The sequence below is a fragment of the Pseudochaenichthys georgianus genome, chromosome 3 (genome assembly GCF_902827115.2).
Source record: "Pseudochaenichthys georgianus chromosome 3, fPseGeo1.2, whole genome shotgun sequence".
Classification (NCBI taxonomy): Eukaryota; Metazoa; Chordata; class Actinopteri; order Perciformes; family Channichthyidae; genus Pseudochaenichthys; species Pseudochaenichthys georgianus.
The window spans coordinates 37430928-37443980 of record NC_047505.1 but is presented as its reverse complement, the minus strand read 5'-3'; the positions used below and the strand labels follow the sequence as shown (position 1 = coordinate 37443980).

Below are 13053 nucleotides of genomic sequence, written 5' to 3'. Positions count from 1 at the left end.
GTATGCACTCTCAAAATAACTCTGACATGTGTTTTTTTCCTTGTCGTTTTGAGTTTTTCAGAGCTACCCGTTGTAACATTGTCTTTTTGAATCCCCAGAACTTATTGAGAATGTGAAGTTGATACATAAACCAGTGTCTTTGCAGCCGAGAGGACTGATCAACAAGGGAAACTGGTGCTATATCAACGCTGTATCCTTTCACTCTGCCTTTTGCTGCCCCTGCACACTTCAACACTCTGTTAACACGTGTATATTTTGGCTGTGGGTAACAGACCTTGCTCTTATATTGATTATAAGCCCAATAGCACAGAGGACAAATGGTGTCAAGTCCCTGGAAAGCTGGTGTGTTTCAACACTTGCTGAGGAGTGAGTTTCAGCTCTGCCTAGGCACGTCATCATGTTATCAATGTCTGGTGTTCCTTTATGAATAATGATTTGATTAAGTAAGACTAGGAACAAATATTTCGAGATATACATTTTATGAGCAACAAAACAAACTCAGGGGTTTTGAAATGATAATGTATTCATCCATTGGTATCAGATTACACATCACAGCAGCTTGTCGTATACCCTTTAGTTTTCAGTTTTTGCCTCCCTAACTGAACGCTCAGACCCTACAAGCCCTGATTGCATGCCCCCCCATGTATCACCTGATGAAGTCCATTCCTCTGCATAATGAAACGCAGAGACCATGTACCTCCACACCCATGATGGACAACTTGTAAGTAGCATTTCTGCACGATGATATCAAATGACTATCATTTGTTTTGCTCGGGAACATAACCATGGTTTCTGTGTCTCTCCCAGTGTCAGGCTGGTGAATGAGTTTAACAACATGCCTGTCCCATCTAAAGCCAAACAGCAAGGTAAGACATTAGAAAACATGTCTGAAGACTTTTTAGATTCATATTCTGTAAGCATCACTGATGTGTGATTTGTAACTGTGCCCACAGCTGTTGGTGAAAAAGTCATGAAAGACGTTCGGCCTGGGTCCCCCTTTGAGCCCACCTACATTTACAGACTGCTCACTCTCATCAAGTCGAGTCTCTCTGAGAAGGTAAACTACGCTGCCTCTGCATCAGATACAGTCACTGCATAGCAATGTGTCAGGGTGGTGTTTCTTTTTTAATGATCACACTCTTTGAATGCACTTCCTCTGGAACAGATGGTGCTTGAAGGGAACGTCCATGTTTAAATATTTTTTGATATATTTTCTTCGGTTCTGAATTTCACAACTCACCTGAATAAAGGTGGTTCATGCGTTACACATGCGGAGTCATTTCCGATTCAGTTTTAATGAATGAAATTGCTGAAATGTTTATTTTTTATTAGGGCGGTCAGTCGATTAAAATATTTAATCGCGATTAATCGCACATTTTTTTATCTGTTCTAAATGTACCTTAGAGGAACATTTTTAATACTCTTATCAACATATGAGTGGACAAATATGCTCTATGCTAATGTTTATTATCATTTGAACAATGACAAATATTCTCATGAATATTAAACACAACAACCTCTGAACATTACAAATATTCGCCTCAATTCAACCTGGAACCTCTCTCATTCAATAATACAATACAAATGGTGTGTGTGTGTGTGTGTGTGTGTGTGTGTGTGTGTGTGTGGGGGTGGGATCGTTGGAGCTATGTGCAACTCAAGGCATATGCTCGAACGGCAGCTGCCTGGACGCGGCAATCATGTTGCTGAGTGTGCTGACTTTTCGTACAATGTCCCGCTGTCTGCTGCCTGCATAAAGTCAAGTGCTCGGCGCAGTTGTGTGGATAGAGCGCTCCTCTGTTTTCATTTAAACAGCTCCTTATATCCGTTAGCGCAGCTAACTAGCACCAGATGCTAACAACAACAATGCACGTAAGGTCTCTCTCTCGCTCGCTCGGGCCACACATACACACACCCTCCCGGTCCTCCCGATGGCCAGTCGGTGCCTGCCGGTGAGCGTGGAAGTGTGGTCTGCCACAGGAGGGGGGCTGTCAGCATCAGCTTGTAGATGGTATTTTAAACTCGATGCGCTCTGAAACTACGGGGCGGCCGAGAAAAAAAAATACACATGCGTTAAAATAATTTTGTTTGCGTTAACGCGTTAACTTGACAGCCCTATTTTTTATATTTAATGAGGATAACATTCCTCCTGTCTCACGTGTAAAACCTCAATGAATGAATGACTGCAAATTAATTCATGCACACAAGGGTTTAACTATCATTTTATTGTTGAGTTACATACATTTATGAAACTAAAGATGCAAGTTTAAACATTCTTTAAACATAGTTTTTCTAAAATATATATATATATACACATGATCAGAAGCAGTATTATAAATCAGTTGTGTGAAACTATGTCCACGTTACCATGGGAGCTGTGTTCCTAAATGACAGTCTCCCTTCCTAGGCGTGGTACAGAAAGTTCTTGTTTTATTCCCACAGCCTCTTGTGCTCTAATCACAAGAGGCAGGAATAGAACAAGGAACATTTGTTTAAATCGACTTATTTTTGTCAATTAAATGTATCGGATTTTCACATTTCCGACACACATCCATTCTTAACGAATCATATGCTTTCTATCCAAGCTAAACATGTTATTTAATCAAAATCGGTGAACGCAAACCGAACCTTCTGAAAAATGTAACAAACTGTGGTCTGGTGCGCACCAGAGAAGCAGACTATTAGGTGTGAATGCACCCTAAAATATGTTTCTCATAGTTGTATTTGGGAATGTGAAAAAAATATTTATTGCATTTAAAAAGATTTCTGGTTTGATATACTGTCTTTAAAATGTTTTTGCTCCTATGGTATGCACACTGATCGTTTAACATTGAGTACACAAGACCTCCCCACCAGTGAAGTAACGTGTTTTATTTGACAGTAAGCATTCTTGGTAGTGTTTTAATTGGTGCCGATGTCCCGCTGGCTCTCACAGGGTCGTCAGGAGGATGCGGAGGAGTATCTTGGCTTCACTCTCAACGGACTGCATGAGGAGATGCTGGCTTTGAAGAAACTAATCTCGCCTCAGGAAGAGAGTAAGCATCTTTCACCACATCGGCATCAACATCATATCGCAAGGAGGACAAGATCATTACAGATATTTTTTAGTTTAATTCATTTTTGTACTTCATCGCTCTTCTCCGTTTGAGTTAAAGATGAATTGCATCACTGTTAACTTTGCTAAACAGTGTCTCAATATACATGAAATGTGCACACAACAAATCAAATTCAATTTCTAGCTTCAGTGAGCAATTTGCAAAGACAGGCATATGGAAATACTGTTCATTTAAACAGTTTTTATTTGAATAGATATTTTAAAAGTGTTCAGTATTATCCATTGTTAAGCGTTGAGTTACATACATTTATGAGACAAAAATGATGTTCCAAGATACACTTTTAAACATGCTTATAATCAATGTTGTTTGTCTAATATGTTTACATGATTAGATGCAGTATTATAAATCAGTTGTGTAAAACTATGTCCACGTTACCATGGCAGCTGTGTTTCTAAATGACAGTCTCCCTTCCTAGGCGTGGTACAGAAAGTTCTTGTTTTATTCCTAAAGCCTCTTGTGCTCTTATCACAAGAGGCAGGAATAGAACAAGGAACACTTCTTTTGTTTTATTGTAATTCAGGAACCTTGTGCTTTAATATTCAAAGCTACATCACAGACTTGAAGCATGCATTCACAATGTTTTCGTTGTTTGTTGGAGTTGATCTAGTTTCAGTTTGAATCTCCAAAACTTAAAGTTGATACATGAACCAGTTCCAACACCACATCCAAATTTCAGCTGTAAAATAACACATCATACTCAGGTTATTGTAATATAAATTGAAGTGCTGTTGGATTTCCTTTAACTTGTAATAGTGCCATTGGATTCATCAGAGGAGTTGATTTAACTTTAACAATGTTTGAGATACTTGGATCATTTGATCCCTAAAGAGATTGTTCTTGTGTTTTTTGAGCAGAAGCTCCCACACCCAACGGGCCGGAGTCTCAGCCAGGTGTGGAGGAAGACGCTGCTGATAAGGATGAAGAAGGCAGCGAGGACGAGTGGGAGCAAGTCGGCCCCAGAAACAAGACTTCCATCACTCGCCAAGCTGACTTTGTCCGCACACCCATCACTGACATATTTGGCGGACACATCAGGTTTGTGGAAAGATTGTTGTGTTCAAAATGTGAGTAGAGGCACAAATATGCTTCAAAACCACATTACCTTAAGATCTGTTAAATAACACTTCGTCACCAAACGTTAGTTACTGGCATTTCAGTATAAGCTTAACGAAACATAAATGGTGTTCAAGATGAGCTCATGATCGACTTGTATTGGCTAATATGAAGATGTCAGTAAATGCATTATTTAGAGATTAGCCGTCTAAAACGATGTCCACGTTACCATGGGAGCTGTGTTTCTAAATGACAGTCTCCCTTCCTAGGCGTGGCACAGAAAGTTCTTGTTTTATTCAGAAAGCCTCTTGTGCTGTTGTCTCAAGAGGCCGGAATAGAAGAAGGAACATTTGTTTCTTTTGATTTAGTAATGATCTGCTATGATTCAATTTGTATTGTTTGCTAGAGATTAATTTCTCTCTGCATTGTTCCTGAGACATGTCGTAACAGAGCTTTATTCTCTGTTTGGTTATGGATTGCGGTCCCATTTAATACACCCACTGTACCAGACAATGGTCCCTCTTGGTCTGTACACCCTGTGCTGGTTCTGCCACCTTTTCCTAGAAGTCTCTGACATGTTGATAGTGGCATCATGAAAAGGTCTGACCGATAATCCCCAGTTTCTGTCCTGCCGTCACCGCAGTCCTTCACAATAACAGCCTCCTTGAGCTGATGTTGGTCAGAAGTCTGGACAGCAAGTCGTGGGGCACACATTCACAAACAAAGGTTTTCACGTTGAGACAAATTGGAAAGAACCTGGTGTAGACTGCATAAATAATGTTTTACGAGGTTCTGGTCTGGCACAGTCCTAGTCTACTACACAAGTCGCACCGTGTCTTGGAGTGTGTGTTTACAGTGTGGTGTGTACGCCCACTCAGATGGTTATAATCTCTGGGTTTCTCAGTCACTTGTTGAAGTTTTTGGTTTCTGGATCACAGTTACAATTTTCCCAATTACGTTTTTATTGGAAGCATAGGTTGAGATGTTGCATCAGGATATGCCTCGACTAATTAGAGTACAGGTCAACTGATGATACCAGGGCTGACTTTTCATTCTTGAGGAGCTACATATGCAATAATAATACTCTTTGTAACATGACGAAAGTGCAACTTGGCCAATTAAGAGATATCAAATCTCACGTGTGGAAAAAACTTAACACTGATCAATGCAAGTTGTTGAAATAAGTTATTTTGATATTGAAAAACTTCAAATCATAAACCAAGTTCCCTGTCACTTATAATATCTAACCTGCTGTTTTGTTTCTCTGTCAGATCTGTGGTGTATCAACAAAACTCTAAAGAGTCGGCCACTCTGCAGCCTTTCTTCACCCTGCAGCTGGACATCCAGTCAGAGAAGATCCGCACCGTGCAGGAGGCTCTGGAGACCTTGGTGGCCCGCGAGTCAGTCCAGGGATACACTTCTAAAACCAAGCAGGAGGTATAAATAAACATCGCTTTGTAGCTATGTCTTAGTGAATTAATTAGTGTCGCCATATTAACCCCATTAACGGAACGACATCGGATTTTTATATTTATGACGCGTTCGTTCTTAACGAATCATGCTGTCCAGCTAACTGTAAATTGTGATATTTGATCCAAAAATGTATTTATTCTACATGTATCCATTTAAAATGTAGCCAAAAATATAATGTATCGATAGCATTAACCAGATCCTGTTAAAAGCATGAAGAGAAGTACAGAGCAGAGAGGACAAGAGATGTGTTGATATTTCAATATGTATCACATATGGAGCCCTCATTATTCCCAATATTGGTAAAGGTTCCCCGACCTCTAGCCGGGACTGGGTGTTGTTTATCTTTTTAATGATCACACTCTTTGAATGCACTTCCTCTGGAACAGATGGTGCTTGAAGGGAACGTCCACGTTTAAATGTTTTATTACATTTTATTTGGTTCAGAATTTCACAACTCACCTGCATGAAGGTGGTTCATGCGTACACATGCGGAGTCATTTCCATTTCAGATTTAATGAATGAAATTGCTGAATGTTTATGTTTGATATTTAATGAGGCTAACATTCCTCCTGTCTCCCGTGTAATGAATGACTGTTTGCACATTAATTCATGCACACAAGGGTTTAACTATCATTTTAGTTACATACATTTATGAAACTAAAGATGCAAGTTTAAACATTCTTATCAATGTGGTTTTTCTAAAATATATATATACATGATCAGAAGCAGCATTATAAATCAGTTGTGTGAAACTATGTCCACGTTACCATGGGAGCTGTGTTCCTAAATGACAGTCTCCCTTCCTAGGCGTGGTACAGAAAGTTCTTGTTTTATTCCCACAGCCTCTTGTGCTCTAATCACAAGAGGCAGGAATAGAGCAAGGAACATTCGTTTAAATCGACTTATTTTTGTCAATTAAATGTATCGGATTTTCACATTTCCGACACACATCCATTCTTAACGAATCATATGCTTTCTATCCAAGCTTAAAATGTTATTTAATCAAAATCTATTTATTTGACGTATATCCATTCAACGTGTAGCATATAGAGCCCCTGTTATTCCCAATATTGGTAGAAGTTCTCCGACCTCTGGCCAGGGTTGTGCTGTTCCATGAAGGGGCGGGACTTAATTGCACTAAAAAGGCCACAGACAGTCAAATGTGTTTTTCACAGTTATATTTGGGATTGTGACAACATATTTATTTCATTTATAAAAGATTTCTGGTTTGATATTCTGTCATTAAAATGTGTTTGCTCTTATGGTACTGGAAGAAAACAATTGTTACAACCTTATTTTCAATCACTAAACTATTTTAGGACAACTAGTGCAGGAACATCTTCCCTGCAGCTGTGAAATGGCCATCTTTTTGTTTTTCTACTTTGGTATTTGTAACCGATAAACCGATCATTCTGATCTGGTGCTCTTTCAGAGACAGCTAACTTGTGGTCACCTTCCCAGCTCCTAAAAGCCCCAAAATGATTCATGAGACAATATGTTAAGTGCCCAGCAGGAGGTTGCACAACCTTTGTATACTGCATGTTCTCTACTTGTTTTGTGCTATTTCCTGTTTTGTTAAAAATATGTTTATTTGGTTTTTTCTCTTGTCTACCCTAACAAATTAACTTTTTGTTCTTGAATAACATTGTCTCACTATCATTGAGCTTTCTCTGACTGCACGTCTTTTGTCCGTGTTTCAGATTGAGATCAGTCGGAGGGTGACTCTGGAGGAACTGCCCCCTGTGCTGGTGCTCCATCTCAAGAGATTTGTTTTTGAAAAGACTGGAGGCTGCCAGAAACTGATCAAGAACATTGATTACCCCGTTGACCTGGAAATCAGCAAAGGTATGGACTCGTACTTTATGGGGCATAGCAGGCCTTTACACTCATGCATATCATTTGTGTATATAGTGTAGATTTCCTGGACTAATGTTAATAAAAGCTACTTTAAATTAATTTGATTATTTTAAACATGTCACTTAATCATGACGAGACGCATGTCTAGAGGGTTTAGAACCATTCATTAGAACTCGTAGCCTAAATGGATTTGCGAAATATAACTCCAATGTAACATTTACTCTATAAAAAAACATGGTTCCCCAGAGAAACGCAGATAAATGGTATGTCTTTCTTAAGGGGAATAATCTATCTGCTGAAATAGTGGGATAAACTCATGATAAAGATAAACAACTGCACACATCTAATCATTCTAAAAAATCATTATCCATCTCTAAACATGCTTAGAGGAATTGTGAACAGAATAATTCAAGATCAAACTTGCAACATTTAATACTACGAGGCTTTTTACCATTTTGTACAACAAGGTTTTTTCTGCTATGTTATATTATTGTACATCACACTAACATGTTCTGCTTGGGTTCCTTTCAGATCTCTTGTCTGCTGGAGTGCGTGGCAAAGTTGTGAAAGGCCAAAGAACGTACAGGCTCTTTGCAGGTACGTTTGTTTCGTTGCTTATGAACTTTTGGTCACATTGTAGCATCTGCTGCAAGGGGAGTTTAATCGTGACGTGTATTTGTTAAATATTGCCACTGGGGGTTTTACAATTATCTATAAGGTGGCCCAAAATAACTGTGTTGAGCCTGAATACATCTAGCTTACAGTAGCTAGAAGCTACCCCCCCCCCCCCCCTAGACATCAGGATAAACCTTCTTATCATAATTATTTAGAAAAGTAAAATCAGTCCAACTGGAATAAAATCAATTTGTATATCACTAAATCAATTATTTTAATCCCATTATTGAAATCGTTAGCTTTTGAGAATAGAAGATAAAGAAGCATTACCAGCTATGGGCAACACCCTGTTAGCACTTGGTTTTATGTGTGAAGTATCTATCATTATGACTTTTCAAACTGTATTCTAACACTCTGTTGAGTAAGACCTTTTTTATTTAATTTATATAATCATTAAAATAATAAAGCGATTGATAGTATTCATTATCATACATTGTGGGTTAATCTTCTGGATTAACAGCTCATTTAAAAAGACACAGCTGACACTTCAGTGCCCATATTCGAAGAGTAATGACTTGAATGAAATGTTCCACATTTCTCTAATGTCTTTTTCCCCCCACTATAACAGTTGTCTATCACCATGGGAACAGTGCGACAGGCGGTCATTACACCACGGATGTCTTCCACATTGGTCTTAACGGCTGGCTGCGCATCGACGACCAGGCAGTGAAGGTCATCAATCAGTACCAGGTGGTGAAGCAGACTGCAGAGCGCACCGCCTACCTGCTGTACTACCGCCGCGTGGACCTGCTGTAGACACACACACTCACTCACACACACACCACGCGCAAGAATAACAGAATATACTCACAAACGCACACACTAAACATACATGCTCCGAATGCACTCGTTGACAGGACAGTACATCTACACGTGACACAAACACACATGAAACTAATGAACAGGAACACTGCCCAACTTGTTCTCTTGCAAGATTTTCCTCTTCTTCCCTCCTGTCCCTGCTTTCCTGAGAACCAGCTTTTCCAACACCTTTTTCCCCGTCTCTTTTTTCTTTCTGGAGGAAGAGTAACAAGCTGCATTCACGAAGATTTCCCTGTGACTGCTCTCTCTTCTCTGTGCACCACTGCTGTTTTTTTTTTTTTGTCCTTTTAAAGCAGCAAAGAAAGGACTGTTGAATAGACCGAGGTGGGGTTGGGGTTACATGTTAGGACCTGAGACTCTCCTCTGACTGAGCCCACTGCTCACCGAGCACACAGTGGACTCAACGCAGGAAGAACTCTGTACCACAGGCTGCGAGTGGACCGCTGGGGTAATATCTCCTGTCATGAATGACCTGTTTTAAGGGAATTACCCAGAAATATCAGTGTTCGCCCTTAAATAAAGGAGATCTGTTGGCCTGATACATTTGCAGCAGTTTAAAAGCCTGTTTGATTTTGCCCTCATGAATTTAAAGGCCCAGCACCAGCATTATCGCGAGTCTATCCTCCCAAGACCAGATAGTCGTCTTTGCCACCAACACAAACAACTCTGCCATTTCCTCACTTTTATGATGCTTTTAAATCAAGGTACAACTTGAGCCATCAACAACAGGAGAAAAAAGAAAGATGGTATTTGGGTTTAGATGTAGAAAGAAAATATGAATGCGCTTTAGAATTTAATAACAAATACGCTTCTGTGCACAAAGTATAAACTGATTGAGGATTACGATATGACAGGCAAATGCATATTTTGCAAATATTTAGATTAAATGTTTGAAAGAAAACAATAAAAAATATGAAATCTGACTGAAAACTTGTGTGGGTCCCTAAAGGACTGCGCTAGTTTTCAGACTCGGTTATTGCACTGGAGAAATGGCAACCAATCACAACAGATTCCACTGCAAAACTCGCCCTTGTACATTTCCTTCTATCCATTTTTTTTTTGTCTATGTGTTTAAAGGTTTCACCTGTGGATAGGTGGCTTATCAGTGTAGTTTTGAGCCACACCACCCCTCTTAACCCCAACTCAGCAGAAAGCGGGGCTGCCTTAGGTTCATTGTGTGATGTTTTTCCACTCAGTGCACAAGTCTAACCCTAATCAGGCGCCAACCGCAAGTCTAATGTCTGTGACGAGTTAGGGGAATGTACCTGACATCTTTGTATTACTCTTTTGTGGCTCAGCATTTCCTCCTAGTGGAGGGAACCTGAGTGTCGAGGGATGTGGGACTACATCTGTGCTATGCTCTGCAAAAGAAAACCCGGACATGTGCACAAAAGGAGATAGTGTTTGCTTTGTTAAAGATTTTGATTTTCTTTTCTTTCTTTCTTTTGGATCATTGATTGTGATGATTTCTGTTTGAGTTACTAAAATGTTAGTTTTTATTTTGTCATTGATTGGATGTCCCGATGCTCTCGCTCCCTTCAGAAAAAATATGCTTGCATTTGAATTGGTGTTTGAAAATTACACAGGCTAAAGCACAATAATGAATAAAATTGAACTAGTTCTTTGCTTGATATTTATTTCCTTTTTTGTCATTTTTCTTTATAATTTAGTTATTTTTCCCGCTTTATTTTGCCCATTTTAATTCCAACCACCAGTGTCAGTATCTCAGTATTAACACTCAAATTCATTTATCTTAAGTATTTTAAAGGATTTAGACTTGTGTACTTTGACATTTTGACACTTTTCTTGCAGATAGTTAATTATCACAAAGTACACAAGCTGTTGGTTGTCCCGCAATTTCCTGTCTCAGATCAAAAAGAAGGTTCCATGTAAACATTATTTCCTGTATTTTAAAAACTGCAAGTGTTTCACTTAAACATGTCCCTTTTTATAGGTTTGTCGTACAAAGACTGAATTGGTTCAGTTTTTCAATTTGAAATGAAAGGTCAAAATTACGTAATATCACATTTATCTTTTGCCTCTTGTGTAATATTATGTGGTGCATGTGGTGCATTTTCTTGTTGGTTTCAGAGTCAGAAACCTTCAGGTAAACCAAAGGAAAACATAAACGGCCCTCCTGCTTTTCCTTATTTTCGGACTTTATTTTGCCTTTTCCATCGAGGTCTTGTTGCTATCTTACGGCTCATTCCACGCAGGAAACTGAGGCATGCCGCTTAGTCGAAACATCTTCTAACTTTTATGATACTTCAGTTGTGCTGCTGGCTTTGTAGTCATTGTGGCACAAATTGTAACATTGTTGGTTTACTTTTTATTTCCCCTTTTTTTTTTGAAGAATGTTTGAGAGTTGGAACTTTGAACCTTGAGCTTTCTGTTGTACAGTTTTATCTGTCTCATGGCTGGTCAGGAAATGTGCTGGTGAAATGCTTCAATAATGTCTCTTTTCAGTATGTGCGCTTAACACCATTGTCTGCTGGGATTTGTTGGGATATTGACCTAAAAAAGCAAAATCTATTGTCTTTTAATTTTAAGCCTCCAGCGTTCTATTTTGTTGTTCAAATAAAGGATTGTGCAAAAATAAGTTTGCTAATGAAGTGTAGTCAGAAGACTACTTGGCTTTCTTATAATGGTAAATACTGAAACATCTGCAGTCTCTACAGCCTGGACTGGCCTACCGAATAATGTGCACAATAAACCAAAACAACAAAACGATCCACCGAGTCTTGGTCTACCGCACACTGCTAATTGGTTTTCTTGTTCCTGCATGTCAACACACTATTTGTAGCATGTTCTATCTCCCCTTCCTGTGGTCTCGCTGGCTGCCTCGCTGCCCGCATCGCTCTCTTTAGGCCCAGGCTGAACTCTCCTGTTTGCTTTAATGGGAAGGAGAATCTTTGAAAAATGTGCAGTGCAAGGTTTTTCTGCCCTTTAGTATTCCTTACTATTTATTCCTTCCTTGCTAAAGCTCTGCCGTCCACTGAAATGTGGCTTTGCACTCCAACTTGCAATCAAGCATAGTATTTTCCTTGTTAAATGTCAGGAGGGAGCTACAAGGAATCCTTTTTTACAGTCCCAGAGCCTGCAGGGCAAATTACATGTTTGACACCCACTGATGGACCACCTATACTCACCAGTGTCTCCTTCAGCCATACTTTAGGGATAATCATGTATGTATATGTTTTAGCCTGGTCACCATGGGTCTTTTTAAGGTTTTTCTGGGAATGCGTAGGAAATTTTTCAACACAAGCAAGTCAATCTAAAGGTCATAGTAGTGCAACAACCGCCAGGGCATAGAACCAGGAGCAACAGATTGGGGCTAAATGGTACCTCACTGTAATATGAGCATGTTATTGTTCCATTTAGATAATTATAATTATTCACAGGAGATGACCAATCCAGAAATGTCAAAGCACATGCAGCAGCAAATGGGAACAATGGGGCATTGTGACATCTACCTGCTCCACATCCCATATATGACTTGTGTTTAATATGTCCATTAACCCTTTGTACTGAGGTGTCTGAGTGATCCAGCTCATCTAATGGCTGATGCATGCAAACAAACAGAAAAAGCTCAACATGAGGTTGTTAAATAGTAAATAAATTGGCAATTAAATAAATGATACTCTCACACTGCAAATTTGGTGTGAATGCAGCTATAGGAATTTGAGCCAAATCTGATTGGCTTAGCAGCCAAATTATCCTGTACTTTATATAATGTGCTGAAAGTGCCATGTCTGTAAAAAATAAATAAAAAGATTTAGAAAAAAAGAACAATCTCATTGGCTTGTTAAATCTGATGTTTCAGACCTAGGCAGCCAACACAAATCTCACTATCCTATTGCAAAGTGTATGGGTTGGTAGGCACTGAAGATACTCAACTTTATATGCACAAGAATTGAAAATGTGAGGGGGGAAAATCACTTCTTGGCGTAGATGCTTGTGTCCAAACTGAAGGGTCACAAGAAGATATTTCTTTATTTGAATTGGTTGCAAGCCAAAAAAGATCAGGTTTAGTACACATTACTGATTATACATTCAC

The 13053-nt window shown here is 39.2% G+C and overlaps 1 protein-coding gene and 1 non-coding gene across 7 annotated transcripts in view; both read left to right on the top strand.

Annotated features, from left to right (window-relative positions):
- Nucleotides 1-10633, top strand: part of usp10 (ubiquitin specific peptidase 10) — a 29544-nt gene extending 18911 nt beyond the window's left edge. For all 6 annotated transcript variants that reach the window (XM_034111719.2, XM_034111710.2, XM_034111701.2 and 3 more), the window contains 10 exons: nucleotides 99-190; nucleotides 612-721; nucleotides 808-866; nucleotides 954-1057; nucleotides 2936-3035; nucleotides 3971-4151; nucleotides 5441-5606; nucleotides 7343-7487; nucleotides 8031-8096; nucleotides 8743-10633. In XM_034111719.2, the coding sequence (XP_033967610.1) occupies nucleotides 99-190; nucleotides 612-721; nucleotides 808-866; nucleotides 954-1057; nucleotides 2936-3035; nucleotides 3971-4151; nucleotides 5441-5606; nucleotides 7343-7487; nucleotides 8031-8096; nucleotides 8743-8930 (1211 nt within the window). In that variant the 3' untranslated portion in view covers nucleotides 8931-10633. The remainder of the gene's footprint in view (nucleotides 1-98; nucleotides 191-611; nucleotides 722-807; nucleotides 867-953; nucleotides 1058-2935; nucleotides 3036-3970; nucleotides 4152-5440; nucleotides 5607-7342; nucleotides 7488-8030; nucleotides 8097-8742) is intronic.
- Nucleotides 6399-6532, top strand: LOC117444604 (small nucleolar RNA SNORA24). Its single transcript, XR_004551824.1, has one exon. It is a non-coding gene; the product is annotated as a small nucleolar RNA SNORA24 (small nucleolar RNA).
- Nucleotides 10634-13053: the final 2420 nt, after the last annotated feature.